The 15,591-nt window shown below is 44.1% G+C and overlaps 1 protein-coding gene across 7 annotated transcripts in view; it reads left to right on the forward strand.

Moving 5' to 3' along the window:
* Nucleotides 1-305: 305 nt before the first annotated feature.
* Vps8 (VPS8 subunit of CORVET complex) overlaps nt 306-15,591 on the forward strand; it is a 223,185-nt gene continuing 207,899 nt past the window's right edge. For 2 of the 7 annotated variants that reach the window (XM_028781265.1, XM_028781271.1), the window contains exons 1-5: nt 5,614-5,653; nt 8,562-8,632; nt 12,970-13,044; nt 13,232-13,551; nt 14,246-14,314. In XM_028781265.1, the coding sequence (XP_028637098.1) occupies nt 13,399-13,551; nt 14,246-14,314 (222 nt within the window). In that variant the 5' untranslated portion in view covers nt 5,614-5,653; nt 8,562-8,632; nt 12,970-13,044; nt 13,232-13,398. Of the gene's footprint in view, nt 345-550; nt 570-5,613; nt 5,654-8,561; nt 8,633-12,969; nt 13,045-13,181; nt 13,552-14,245; nt 14,315-15,591 lie in introns of those variants that run through there. The other 5 variants (XM_028781266.1, XM_028781269.1, XM_028781270.1 and 2 more) reach the window with 5 other exon arrangements.

Consider the following 15,591-nt stretch of genomic DNA (forward strand, 5'->3'; position numbering starts at 1 on the left):
TGAACTCACTATGATCCTTCTGCCTTAAGCTTCTGTGCGCTAGGATGGCAGGTACGATTTATGACACCTGGCTTTGGGGTGAATTTCTGGAAGGTCAGGTGAACTGACGGAAAGGGACGTTCCTTCTTATCTCAGGACCTCTATCTACTAGACTGCTCCGGCTCAGACGCCCAGGCGACCGTAAGCGTCCCTTTAAGGAGGGCGTGGCGCAGAGGCTCGCACCGCCCAGCGCCGAGCGAAAGAGAGCGGAAGCGCGCCCGCGAGCTGCAGAGACTGCGCGTGCGTGGACTGACTTCCGCGGGGTCACGTGGGCCGGGGTCCCGTCAAGGCGGACACAGGCTAAGGTAACGCGTATTCCGAACGGGTTGGGTGGGGCGGGGCGGCGGATGCGGGCCGGCGCCGCAGGGGTGCGCAGACGGAGCTGCGCCTCTGTCGCTCCCGCAGACCCTGCGGCCACCGCGGGCCGGCTCTGGAGTCTGACTTCGGACTAGGTTAGCGGCTTCCACCCGGGTCCGCCCGCCTGCGAGGCTACAGGACAGGCGCGCCCACGCCCGGACTGCGGCCGGGAGGTGGGTGCTGTCCCTCCCACGCCGCACGAGTGGAGGCTCTCACTCCGTTGGACTGACGTGCAGCCTGTGCTGCCGGTTCCTTCTCGCCTCCTGTCAGATGTGCCCCAATCCGAGGGCCGCAAGGTGGAAGTTGGGGGTACCCGTGTGCCTTGGCTTGTCCAGGTGTAGCACTCGGGGCCAGAGGCACGCGGCAAGCCAGGGTTTGGGTGTACTAAGTGGACATGTTTCAAAGAAAGGATTGTATTGGGTTATCCGGAGTAGCTGCCGGAGCTTTCGCTGAGTAGGCGGGGCTCTGTTTGCCAGAATGCTAGTGACTGTACTGCCCACTCTACTGGACCCCCGCTCCCCCACCCCCAAAAAAAGAAAAGCCCAAGTAACGTAAGCACAGATGTTGGCTAGTGCCGCTAACTCTATTCCAGGTGTCTCTGTTTGGGAGAAAATTGCACGTCGTTGTGTGTGGGTTTATGTTACACTTCTGGGTTTGAAGTGCTTCCAATACAGATTGAGGATGGGGGAACCCACATGTGTTTAAGTCATGATTTTGCTCATGTTGACATTTAAGCAGAAAAGTATTGACTTCTCAAGCACTAGCTGACCTGGTCTGTAGAGTACACAAGAAAGATAAATGGAGCAGTTTTGTTTGAACTGTTGAGCTTTGTATGCTTGAAGTGACTGAGTTATGTGAGAAAATTCTTTACAGACCTCTAACAGAATAAGGTGCTGATTTTTTTCTTTATATGTTTCTTTTGTAATTGGACTGTTGGCAGTCGGTGAGTACTTTCTGTCTTCCAGAATTTTTTTTTTGTGACTCTTAGTGTTATTCCACTAGTCCATAAACATTTTAGCCATTGGGTCAGAAGTAAGGCCTTTATATGCACACACAGCCCTGGAGCTGGAGTTACAAGCTGTTGTGAGCTACCCCTTATTGGTGCTGGGAACCAAACTCTGGTCCAGTGTAAGAGCAGTATATCTTTTTAATCGCTGAACCATCTTTCCTGCCCCTCTATTTGGAGACAGGACCTGTTGCTCAATGCGTAGCCTGCTGATTCAGCTAGATGTATGAGCTAGTAAGCCTTAGGGACCATGTCTCCATCTCCCTCCGTTCTGCCTTTATTGGCTCATGCCACCATGCTCAGCTTTTTAGTGCAGGTTTTAGGGTATCAAGCTCAGGTTCTCATATTTGTGCCTCAAACACTTTAGTAAGTCATCACCCCAGACTTAACCTTGTTTTTTTTTATTAACAAAAAATTAAATTTAATTATTATGTGTGTGCATGTGCATCTCTCAAGGCGCATATGTGGTGATCAGAGCACACCTTTGTGAAGTCCTCTCCTTTCTGTCTTTTCATGGGACTCGACCCAGGTTGCCATGGCTGCAGAGACGTGCTTTGCCCCGAGCCATCTCAGAGGCCTCTCACCTTGCTTTTAAGACAAGGTCTCTTACTACCTTGGAGCCTGCTGTGCCAGCTATGCTGGGGCTCAGGGACTTGCTTGTCTCCACCTCCCCAGTGCTGGCATTACAAAAGTGGGCCACAACTGGCCTGGCTTTTTCTGCGTGTTCTGGGGACTTATTATAGATACCATCAAACCACTAGACTCAGATTCTCATACTTGCAGGGCTGACATTGTACTGATAAGCTGTCTTCCTAATTCAGTGAGGCCTTTTTTCTTTTTCTCAAGACAAAGTTTCTTTGTGTAACTTTGGCTGTCCAGTACACCAGGTTGTCCTTGAACTCCCAGAGATCCACCTCCTTTTGCCTCATGAGTGCTAGGATTAAAGGTGTATACTACCACCAACCAGCCAGTGTGACCTTTGGACTTAAATGAGATATGGTAAATTTTTGTTTATTAGGTTTCATAGATATTAGATGACATCCTTTCTTGACCTCCTGTTCCCAGTATATTCATGAGGTCATTCATGAGTTACTATTTGGGTTCCCTTCACTGTATACAGATGGCCTCCTAAGTACATTGTGTGTTTGAGTCAGCAACTATAGATTTCTCTTGGACTTCCCACTGTTAATGACTTCTGTCTTAGACTTACATTGGCAATGTGTTTTAAAGTTAGGCCTTTTTCTGTTACAAGTGTCAGGAAATCAGTTCAAATGCACTTAAATCAAAGGAGATTTATTAGTTTACAAACCTAGGAAGGGATCAAGTATCATTACATAAATAAATGATTCTGGGTACCTTTCCGTCTCTTACAAAGAACCTCCGGCATCTTGGTTCCACCTCTGTTTCTCTGATTGCATCTTATTTTGTTCTGTTACTCAGTGTGTACCCTAGAGTTGAGAAAACACTTGCCTTCAGTATTTACAAGTTCAGGGAAGGACCTTGATTCAATCCAGATTGGAGACAAATATTCTATGCATACTTTTTTTTTTTTTGGTTTTTTGGTTTTTTGAGACAGGGTTTCTCTGTGTAGTTCTGGCTGTCCTGGCATTCACTCTGTAGACCAAGCTGGCCTCGAACTCAGAAATCCACCTGCCTCTGCCTCCCAAGTGCTGGGATTAAAGGTATGCGCCACCACTGCCCGGCATGCATACTTTTTTGGCTAGACTCATGGGCACATGGCTGGTGCACCACCAAAGTCATGTGGTTGGAAGCTTCCCAAACAGTGCCTTTGAGGCATTCCAAGAAGACTCCCAGTGTAGGCCAGATGGTGGTGCTACTTGCTTTTAATCCCAGCACTTGGGAAGCAGAGGCAGAGGCAGGCAGATTTCTGTGAGTTCCAGGCCAGCCTGGTCTACAGAATGAGTTCCATAGATACAGAGAAACCTTAAAAAACCAAAACCAAAAAAAAAAAAAAAAAAAGCCTCCCAGTGCAGGCAGATTTTTGTCCCACATTGGAGCAGCATGCTATCTATCTATTTGTTGTTATCACAGATGAGGTCAGTTTGCCTTTACACAGGACATGAATGAACCAGGACTGACCAAAACGACAGCAGGAGTCCATTTCCTCTTCTTCACTTACAGGAAACCTGGTAGAATAGAATACCCCAGCTATGGGACTCGTACCTTTTCTTCTTTCTCTTCTGTAGATAATTGGTTTCCTTTAGATTACAGAGATACATGATATATTCCTGTTATTTTCATCAGTAGGCTGAATAAATGTGGAAAACCAGAAAACCTCAAGAGATCATGTAGTTTGTGTTGTGTTATACAAGAGCTGACAGAACATTCTTAGATTAAAAAAAAAATAATAAAGTCTCCTGGATTCAGGTGGGAAGCTATTTGGCATACAGTGATGTCTTAGTTATGTTCTGTTGCTCTGAAAAAGCACCAGGACCAAAAGCAGCTTGGGGGGAAAGAAGGGTGTATTTGGGCTTGCAGTTTCAGAGGGATAAGAGTCCATAACCGTTACGGCAGGAAAGGGTGGCAGCAGACAGGCATCTGTGGCCTCTGGAATAGCTGAGGGCTCACATCTTGAACTGTGACCAGAGAGAGTGTACTGGGAATGGCCTTTAAGAGCAGAACTCAGGGAACTTCGGAGTGTAGCTGTTGGGCAGGGGACCATCTGAGTCTGTGGAAATAGAACTCAGTCATATATGGCTTACTGTGTATACTCTGAGTCAGATGATAGCTTTGTAATGTGGCAGTCACAGGTAACACAGATAGGTGTTATTCCTGTCTTCCAGTTCTTGTTAATCAGCAAATACTTATTGATCAGCTATGTAGCATGCAAGTCACTAAGCCCAGGGAGTTAGAAGAATGGCTCCCCTTTTCTTGCATAGTTGGAGAGAAAAGACATCGATTGTCATTTGGTAAATTAACTAGTGAATCAAAAGAAGGAAAGTACCAAGTGTTAAGAAAAACAGTGTTAAGCACAGGGTATCTCTGAGCCTGCCTATAATCCTAGCTAGGCTTGGAGGATCATGAGTTCAAGGCCAGGCTGGGCTCCTAAAAAGTTTGAAGCCAGTCTGAGCTTGTTAGTGGAGGAGAGGAGTGGAAGTCATTTTCATCATACTGGCCAGTCTGGAACTTACAGCAATCCTTCTGCCTGCGTATCCCACCATGTCCAATGGGGAAGCTACTCCTGAAGGACTGTGAGCAGAAAGTTAATAGAAAATGAGTAGAAATTAACTAGATTGTGTTCTTTTTCCTCTCAAGATTACAAAACAAAGAAGCAGGGGAAAAATACTTGGATTAAGATGGGAGACACAGCTGGGTGCTGGTGGCACACATCTTTAATTCCAGCATCAGGAGGCAGAGGCAGGTGGAGCTCTGTGAGTTCAAGGTCAGCCTGGTGTACAGAGTGAGTTTTAGGACAGCCAGGACTACCTTATCTCAAAACAAACAAACAAACAAGATGGGCAGAAGCAAGGCTAAGTTAACATTGTTTCCTTACCAGGATTTCATGTATTTAATACAATATGGTGAATTTAAACACTTAGTTTTTACTGTGGTAAGTTAACTAATAAAAGAGTGGAAGTATCAAACAGTGCTTAGGAAAACATTCCTTAAACAAGGTGTCCCTGAGCATCCTATAAGGACTCTTTGAGGGAAGAGAGCATTGGCTCACTGTGGACTCCTGGGACTCGGATGGATGTGGATATTAACTTCAGTCAGAACCTGGTCCGGTGTAGGCTACACTCCAGAGCCTTTAGTGGACAACTGTTATAATGCTGTTTGTCATTGCTGTTTATATGATACATTTTCCTCTCTTTAAAAATGGTCCCGGGATGTTAATTCTTAGGAGTAACTTTAAGAGGAAATTACCTTGAGAATTATTGAGATGTTGGACTCTCTCCTTTTTAAAGAACTATTTATGTATATGAGTACACTGTAGCTGTCTTCAGATACACCAGAAAAAAACATCAGGTCCCATTGCAGATGGTTGTGAGCCACCATGTGGTTGCTTGGAATTGAACTCAGGACCTCTGGAAGAGCCACCAGTGCTCTTAACCACTGAGCCATCTCTCCAGCCCAAGATGTTGGGCTCTTAAGCCTGTAATTTATCAGTCTAGCAGCACATGTGGCACCCATGCTTCTGGTACAAGTTTGCTATTAGATTAATCTGATTTCTTTCTAGGAGAGCCTAAGGCGTGGGTGGTTCTCCATTAGACACACCGTCAGATGTTGTGGGTAAGTGCTCTTGTAGGGGAGACATCCTCTTAAGAACTGTTACAACACTGGTCATGTACGATTCCTCCTTGAGAAGAAGTAGTAAGGTAGTTCATTCACAGCTTTTGTGCTAGCAAGAGGCATGAAGCAGGATCTGATCAGTTGTGGAGAGTTAAGCATTTTATCTTTGGTTTACAAGTAGCAGTAGGCGATTAATCTCTATTCAAATTGCCCCTGGTGGTGCTGAATGTTCCTTGCTCCCTCCCCGGCCTCATTGTTCTGATACACACACACACACACCCTTATATTTTGATACGCCTAAATCAGCTCAATGGCTCCAAACCTCCGCTCGGCTAGCACACTTTCCCCTCCGATACTCCTGAATTATTACTTAACGAAGATCTATACTCCATCTTGGCCACCCCAGAACCAGGCCTGCAGCCCTCCTGGACCATGATCCCAGACTTTTATACATGTCGACAGCCTCTGTGTCCTACACTTCTCAGGCCTGGTCTTTCTTCTTTCCTGGCATGGCTGTTCTAAATCCTCCTTCCTTTTTCAGCCTCCTTGCCTGTGAATCCTAAAGTTCCGTCTCTGTTTCCCTGCTCAGCTATTGGCCACTGGCAACTTTATTTATCAGTGGAAACCAACTGGGGGCAAGGTACCCTCAGGGTCTTACATGCAGATTCTCATGCAATTTTGGGAACCCAAATAACATAATATAAGCATTAGACCAAATCTACAACATTTACATACTAAAATGAACTGCTTACTCAGTGTATGAAAGTCAGCTCACTGACTTTGCTATTTGAACACTGGGATTTATTTGGCCAGAAAAAATAAAAAACTAATTGAAATTTGTTAGCCACATGCGTTTCCTTGACTTAAACAACATAGCCTTGTTTTTTGAGTTCTATAGTTCAAAGTCCTAGCTTGTCTTACTAAGATTGAGGTGTCAGGAGAGGCCTTGGGCTCTAGTTTCTAGGAGAAAGTCTGTTTTGTTGTCTTTGCAGCTGCCAGGGGCTGTCTGCTTTCTCTAGTTCCAGACACCTTTCCTCCTGCCTTAGCGTCTGGCACGTAGCTTCTCTCTGGCCTTGTCTCTTTTGTCAGTCTGCTTTCTTTGATTCTTCTGTCTCCTGTCTCCATCTTCCACATTTAAACACCCACTTGATTACTAGGGTACCTGGATAATCCAGACTAAGGCCCCATCTCATTCAGGGTCCTTAGTTACAGCAGCAAAGTCCCCGTTGCCATGGAAACTATGTATTTAAATTCCTGTAGTTGTAATAGGCATCATCATTCACCATTGTGCTTCCTCCCATGAGTATGTTCAGGTGTACCCACCATGTGTGCCCTGTCTCTTCCGTAGTCACTCCCCACTTTGTTTTTTGAGACAGATTTTCTCTCTTTAACCCAGAGCTCAGTTAGAACCCTGTCCAGCAAGCCTTAGGGGATCCTCCTGTCTGTGTCCCTGCTCTCACCCACCCCCTCCAGGTTGGGATCACAGGTATATGCTGTTGTACTCAGCTTTCCACATGGGCGCTGGGGATCCAGACTCAGGTCCTCATGCTTCATGGTTAGCACCTTACTGACTGAGCCGTTCCCCCAGCCTCTATATTCATTTCTGAAAATTAACAGAAGTTGCTCTAATGACCTTTAAAAAGTCAACAAGGTAACTTTTTTTTTTATCAGAGGTAGTAATTTCAGTGAGAATATTTGCTAAAACATGCACACACATACACAGTGTAACAAGAGGAAGTGACAAAGGAAGCGAAGACTAGGAAACAGTTGGATTTATCACCAGAAATAAAGAGTAGTGTTGGAGAGAGACAGAGTCCAGGGTGATGGCAGAAGAGGTTAGTGTGAGAATCCCCAGTGTAACAACTTAAGGTCTCCAGGTGGCTAGCTGATAACTTTGCTAGGGTCTTACTCACCTCATGAACAGTTGGCTCCTTTGTCAGAAGGTGTACTGGCTATTCCTGGTTGTCAACTTGACTATATCTGGAATGAACTACAATCCAGAATTGAAGGGCTCACCTATGATCCAGATCTCGAGGGTGGGAGACACAAGTTTCTGACGTGGATTGTGGCATGGAGGTCTTGAGGCATAGTGGCCATGAAAAGCTTAGGCCCAGGCAAGGTAGTAGTACACTCCTTTAATCCTAGGAGACTAAGGCAAGGAGATCCCTGAGTTCAAGGTCAGCCTGGGACAAACCGAGCAGCAGATCCAGGAGTGGTGGTATACACCTTTAATCTGGGCCACACCTTCTGCTGGAGACCTACATAAGGACATTGGAAGAAGGAAGATTCGCTCTTTTTCACCTGCTTGCATTTACTTGCCAACACATCTGTTGGAACCTATTTCTATGGGAGACCAGCCTTGTGGGACTGAACAACTACTAGATTCTTGGACTTCCCATTTATAGCTGACCATTGTTGGGGAGTTGGACTACAGACTGTAAGTCATCATAACAAATTCCCTTACTACATAGAGACTACCCCTAAGTTCTCTGACTCTAGAGAACCCTGACTAATGTAGAAGGTATGCGTGATGTTTACAAAACTACTAATCTTGATTTAATTTTGAAGATTTTGGAACTCTTGAGGAACTCATACATGATAATATGCATTATTTCTTGAAAATTACTGTGTCCAGGCATCATTCTTAGTGCTTTATAGTCAGTAAAGATTTTATTACCATGGTATCCCCAGAAGAGAGGAATTGTGTTCTTCAGTCAGAGCTCCTAAGAGTCCCAGAAGCACCAAGAGAGAAGGGAGATTGGGATAGGAGGGAGGGGGAGGGGGAGAAAAAGAGGGAGAGTTAGGTAGGTGTGAAGTGGGAGTCCCTTGGTCTAAGTAGCCAAACTGCCAGAAGCTGTGGGCAGAGCTGACTTGGAAAACTAGAACTGGGTTCTCTTTCTCTTAACAGATAACTTTGTAAAGATTGCTTTAATTTGTGCTATCGAGTATAGACCTAGAAGATAAGTTCTGCCCTTAGAGGTAGGTTGCCAGTGACAAGTGTGTAGCTGACACTGTTGTATACTGTCTTCTGTGTAAAAGAGGGCTACTGAGACCTCCTCTCTCCCAAGCCCCTTTGTGCTTGGCAGCCACCACAGGAAGCACCAGTAGAAGAAGCTCTTAACAGAATGGAGAGGTGCTGTTCTGGGAAGGCAGTACGAAAACACAGATGCTCACACTGCTCCACTTACAGCTGTAGAAATAAGAGGGGCTTAGAGCAACGGGATCACTCACAGTCACAGGAACTGGTAAAGTTTACATTGAAACCTGGTGTGTGTGTGTGTGCACGCACGTGTGTGCACATGTGTGGTGTGTGTGTGTGTGTGTGTGTGTGTAGTAGCCAGAGGACAACTCAGTTCTTCCTCCTCAGGTTCTCTCTACCTTGATTTAAAAAAAAATACTTCTTAAAAAATATTTATTATTTACTTATTTTGTGTGAAGAAAGAAGGAGAGGGAGAAGGTGAAAGAGATAGAAGGGAGGAGGGAGGGAAGGGAGGGAAAGAGGGAAGGTGAGTGATCCGGAGTGGTAAGTTCTTCGACAAAAGTGCAGACACCTTTAAGGAGCTGGCCTTGCTGTCCGTCTTGCTGAGCAGGGTGTCTCTCGTTCCTGCTGCTGAGCTCTCCAGTCTAGCTGGCCCGAGAGCTTACAGATGATTCTGTCTCTTCTCATTTCACAGTATGAATAAATTAAACAGAATAAATTACATTCATTTATTATTATGTGCTACAGCACCTGTGTGGGGATCAGAGAACAACTGTGGGAGTCTCCTATTTCATTCCACTGTCGTTCTGGGACATGAACTCAGGTCATCCTGCTTGTGTGGACCTGCGCTTACAGCTGAGGTGGTTCAGCCACCAAGCTACCCACCTGTCTCTGTCTCTGCCTGTTTATCTTATTTTCTCTCTTGCCTTCTTCTGTGTGGTCTTTCCCACTATTTAAAGCTGCAGAAGTAGCCAACTCCAATTGGTATATCTGAGACATAACACAGACCCTAAACCTAAGCTCAGGGAACATCAGAAAAGAGAGCATAAAGATGGTAAGAACCTGTGGCTGGAGTATTTGGTGCCCTTGCAGAAAACCTGGGTTCTGTTCTCAGCACAGACATAAGACAGTTAAAACTGTCTGCAACTCCAGTTCTGTGAGTCCAAACGCCCTCTTCTGGCCTTTGAGGGTACTGCAAGTACATGGTACACAAACATTTTAGGCAAAACATGTACATAAAATACAAATAAATACATCTTTTTAAAAGAGGCTTGTAAGTTCTAGATGATCAGGATGCCTGATGTGAGATTGTGCTTTGTAATGTGATAGGGATGCTATACTTTTGAAATACTAACAATATGGCTATCTAAACAAGACCTGAATAATGACCACACCAGTGGACATGCCAGTGGGGATAGAGGAAAGTCCACAAGGCCCCACCCACCCCTAGATAAAGGACTATAGGCAGTTTTCTCCAGGCATGAGCCCTGGATAGGTTGTCAGATCCTAAGTGGTCAGTCCTAAACACATGTACATATAAGCAACACTGACTGACTTAGAGTGGGTTGAGTGCACGTGCATGCACATGTTCATGTATGTATACATGTGTGTGTGTGTGTGTGTGTGTGTGTGTGTGTGTGATAAGAAAACAGAAGAGGGCAGAAATCCCCGAGTGGGTGTAAGGGACAATGGGAGGATTTAGAGATGGGAAAGGGAAAATTATGTAAATACAGTATTCATGTATGGAATTCTTTAAAAAAAAAAGCTTCAGAATAAAGCTTATATTTCGAGGAATGGTTTGAGTATTGTGGTTATTTTGCTCAGTGGTACAGATAGTGAAAGACTATAAAGAAGTTACTTGTCAGGAGTCTTTGAAAGAAGGTGTGAACATCAATGCTGCTGCCTGGTTCATTGGTAAGGAACAGTGCGTTGAGTACCTGATATGTTGCTTTCAGATGTTGCCAGGGAGAATGCCCTCAGCTGTGTTTTTAGGAATGCTTGGATAGTATGTGTTTCAAAGATAGAACATTAGAGTTTGTTTGAAAGAAACTAGTCGGGCTGGAGAGATGGCTCAGAGGTTAAGAGCATTGATTGCTCTTCCAGAGGTCCTGAGTTCAATTCCCAGCAACCACATGGTGGCTCACAACCATCTGTAATGAGATCTGATGCCCTCTTCTGGTGTGTCTGAAGACAGCTACAGTGTGTTCATATATAATAAATAAATAAATCTTAAAAAAAAAGAAATTAGTCTATGTGTGGAAATATTCCAGCTGTGATAGAAAAGTCAATTTTAGCTTGTGAAAGTCAGTTTCCACAACTTCACATGTCTTAACACTTATTAGCTATTTATTTTTTAATACCCTAGTCCAGTGATTCTCAGCTTGTGGTTCGTGACCCCTTTGGGAGTTGAACAACTCTTTCAGAGTCGCCTACAACCACCAGAAAGCAGATTTATATTATGATTTATAACAGTAACAAAGTTGTAGTTATGAAGTAGCAACAAAAATAATTTTATGGTTGGGGTCACTGCAACATGAGGAACTGTATTCAAGGATCGCAGCATCATGAAGGTTAAGAACTGTTGCCCTAAGCATAGGCACTAAAGTGATAAAATTGCCAGTAAATTTGGCCTGTTGCTTTAAAATAACTAAGCTTACCCGTGTTGTATTTTATTGTTTGTGGGGAGTGTGTGTGTGTGTATGTGTTAGGAATGGAAGAGAAGATCTTGGGCACACTAGGCAAATAATCTGGCAGATGGTATCTTCAGTCTATTTAAGTTAATTTTTAAAAGTTGAGTTTTCTTAGGGCTGGAGAGGTAGCTCTGCAGTTGAGTGTTTCCTGTGAAATCATAAAGAATGGAGTTCAGATTTCGGCACCCACATAATGAGCCAGGAATACTGCATGCGTCTGGAACAGAGCAGTTATGCTTCCTCTCAGGGTAGTGGAGACAGGAGGATCACAGGGGTTTGCTGGCTTTCAGCCTATCTGGGAGACAAAAGCGTGGGGTTGAGGGAGAGACTTCAAAGGAATAGATGGGGGTAGTAGAGGAGGGTACTTGATGTACTCTCCTGACCACTGCCCATGCACACAGCACAGTCTCTGTACACACATGCACATAACTCACGCAGTATTCATAGTCACTCTCCTGACCACTGCCCATGCACACAGGCATAGTGTCTGTACAACACGCACACGTAACTCATGATTGAATGAAAATCTGAAGAAGAAAAAGTCATTCAACAGTTTATCTACTGGATGTAGGAAGGACTTCATACTGTAGTAAATACCTTAGAGAACAAAATGATGTTTTGCTTTGTTGTTATTACTATGGATTTTTTTTCTTTTTATGTTTACAAATAAAAGGAAGCAGATTGAAAAATTTGGCCACTTGTAGTCTAACTGAAACATAATTTAAAGACATCTAAAATATAATTTAAAGGCTAAACTTTTTTTTGTTGTTTTTGTTTTTCCAAGACAGGGTTTCTCATTGTAGCCCTGGGTGTCCTGGAACTTACTCTGTAGTCCAAGTTAGCCTTGAACTCAGAGATTTGCCTGACTCTGCCTCTGAAGTGCTGGGATTAAGGTGTGCATGACCACTGCCCAGCTAACATTAAACGTTTAGTGCTTTTAAAAAATATAGTTTTAGGGCTGGAGAGATGGCTCAGTGGTTAAGAGCACTGACTGCACTTCCAGAGGTCCTGAGTTCAAATCCCAGCAACCACATGGTGACTCACAACCATCTGTAATGAGATCTGATGCCCTCTTCTGGTGTGTCTGAAGACAGCTACAGTGTATTCATATATAATAAATAAATAAATCTTTAAAAAAATATAGTTTTAATTTTCTAGAAATGAACATTTTTTGTTTGTTTGTTTTTTGAGACAGGGTTTCTCTGTTATAGCCCTGGCTGTCCTGGAACTCACTCTGTAGACCAGGCTGGCCTCGAACTCAGAAATACGCCTGCCTCTGCCTCCCAAGTGCTGGGATTAAAGGCGTGCGCCACCACCGCCCTGCAGAAATGAACATTTTTCAGGCTTATCAGTTTATCTTTTTTATGTATAATGCAAGGTCTTGTTTTCAGCTGTGAAATACACAGAAAAAATGTATACATTTCTAGATTTCTTGAGTATTTTATTCTTTCCTAAAGATAGCCATGTTTTGTCATGACTGGCTTTGTGTAATTATTTTATCCTGGGGTCACTGTTGACTCCATCTTGTACATCAGCTCATGGGTTTGCTACTGTGCTGTTAAATAACTTAAGTATCTGTCCAGGGCATATCTACTCAGCTGGTTCAGAGCCGATGACAACCAAGCCAGTCTTTGTGCTTCCTGCAGGTGGAGCTGGAGAGCAGCCCTGAGGTCCCAGAAGAGAAGGACTAGAAGCTTGGGATTAACTGGAAGTTTTGGCAGGTATATTAATCCGCTTGGATGCTGTCTCAGACCCACCATGTTTCATGTCAGCTTTACTTGTCTCTTGACTTCGGTGGAGGTTGCAGGCCTATACCTCTCCAAGTCTGAGCTAAATTTTCCCCTCTGTATTCTTGTAGGAACCCTCTGCCCACATCCTCCCCTCCTCTCCCTTTCTCTTGGCCTGCAGATGACCAAGTGGAATCTCATCAAGGATGTCTCTGAAATGTCCAGCTGAGAAGACGATGTAACAGCTGCCTCCCTGTCAAAGAGATCATCATTCGGATCTCTGCAATCCAAGGCCAAAAGCAAGAAACAATTGCTCGGATTGGTTGAACTCAGTTATTGAAAGCAAATATGGAAAATGAACCAGACCAGGAGAATTTGGAACAGAACCCGTGTGCCTGGACTGTGGAAGAAGAGTTGAAGAAGTCTTTTAATTTAGAAGCTTCCCTTCCAAAACTCTCTTGCATAGATCTGGATAAGGAGCTGGAGTTCAGAAATGATCTGGTAAAAGTTTAACTTCCATGAAGTGGGTGATTTTTAACCAACTTGGGGTCGTGTGCTTTAAGACCCGCATACTCTGAGCCTGTCAATTCGCATGCCTGGCTAGCTGGAGTCCGTGTGGTTTTACAAGGTCCTATCATCTGATTTGTGCAGCCTGTTACCATTTCTAGAGCACTCTGGTGTCCTTTGAGTTTATACTGGTAATCTACTTTATAGATGAAGACAGTGGTGTGCAGCTGCGCGGAGTGTCTGCTGTAGGCCGCTCAGATGATGGGAGGATTAGAATTCCTACCTTACACCTCGCTTGCTTGCTTTGATTGAATAGCAGTGGTTTTTGTGACTATGAGAGTGTTTAATGACAACTTTTTAAAGCTTAGTCATTCTTCACCATGCCTTGGCATATCAGTTAGGTCTCAAGTCTAAAGTTAGGAAAGGAGGGTCTGGCATGAGATGTGGTGTTTTGTCATCCTAAGACGGGAGGTACAAAAATCCTGCAAACTTCTAGAAAGGTCTAGGGCTGTCAGAGTCAGGGTGTTCCTGGCCTTGTGTGTCACTGAGCGTGTGGACAGGGATTGCTGAGTTGAACCTATGATCCAGTTAGTGGTAAGTTTGCCCTTTTACAGCAGTTCTTAGTCATTTAAAATATTTCACAGTTGTAAGAGAAAAACCTCATGTGAACTTGAATTTCTTTATTTAGATTGATGACAAGGAGTTTGATATTCCTCAGGTGGATACCCCTCCAACTCTGGAAAGCATTCTTAATGAGGTAAGTCAATGTTACTGGTCACTATCAATTTGTGGCATTGAGTTTTCATACATTTTCTGTTAGTTACAGTGTGTGTATTTGCATGTATACTGTCCAGTATGGTAGCCACTAGCTACATGTGTCACTTAAAACTTATATTAAAAGTAGTGAACTAGCCGGGCGGTGATGGCGCACGCTTTTAATCCCAGTACTTGGGAGGCAGAGGCAGGTGGATTTTTGAGTTTGAGGCCAGCCTGGTCTACAGAGTGAGTTCCAGGACAGCCAGGGCTTCACAGAGAAACCCTGTCTCGAACAACAACAACAACAACAACAAAAAAAATAGTGAACTAATACTTCAGTTTCTCAGTTTACAAGCCCTATTTCAGGGGCTCAGTAGCCATGTGTGGCTACTATAGAGGTCAGCAGAGACATACTTTCATCATGGCAGAAAGCTCTGGTGGTCGGCAGCAATCTAGATTCTGAATCTCTTAAGGATAGAAGCTATGTCTTGTCCGTCTTTTGCTCTTTTGCCCAGTTGTTCTGTTACCTTCTGGGTGGTGGTGGGGTCCATGAGCAAATGTGAGTTCACCTGAGATAAGGCACCGGTGATAGACCGAGAAGAGATTCTATGCAAGTCCAGCTTGGTGAACCAGTAAGTTTATTTGGCTTACTTTTAAGAGAATACGTGACTCAAATATAGTCACTGAAAATTCCCATCCCAGCTTTCATCCATCATGAAAGTTGGTCTATTAGTCAGAGTTCTCTAGAGAACCAGTGTGTATGTACACACACACACACACACACGCACACACACACACATATATATGACATCTATATTAATATTAAAATTAAGTATCTAGAGAATTATTTAGATATATTAGAATGGCTGTGTCCTTGTTGGTCAACAGTGACTGACTACCAACTTAAAGTTCAAGAATTCAGTAGGTGTTTAGTTCATCAGGCTGGCTGTCTTACCTGGTCTTCAGTATATGCCAATGCCAGTGACGGGATGGACTTGCCATCAAGAGTATGAGAGTAGGCAGGCAAAGTAAGCCTCCTTCCATGTCTTTTATATAGGCTGCCACCAAGAGGATGTGGCCCAGACAAAAGTTGGATCAACCCTCCTCAAAAGATCTGGATCAAAAATGGGTCTTCTCACTTCAAATGATTTAATTAAGAAAAAAAAAAAATCAGGCTGGAGAGATGGCTCAGCAGTTAAGAGCACTGACTGCTCTTCCAGAGGACCTGAGTTCAATTCCCAGCAACCACATGGTGGCTTACAACCATCTGTAATGGGA

Source organism: Grammomys surdaster, unplaced genomic scaffold (assembly GCF_004785775.1).
Source record: "Grammomys surdaster isolate TR1022 unplaced genomic scaffold, NIH_TR_1.0 382, whole genome shotgun sequence".
Classification (NCBI taxonomy): Eukaryota; Metazoa; Chordata; class Mammalia; order Rodentia; family Muridae; genus Grammomys; species Grammomys surdaster.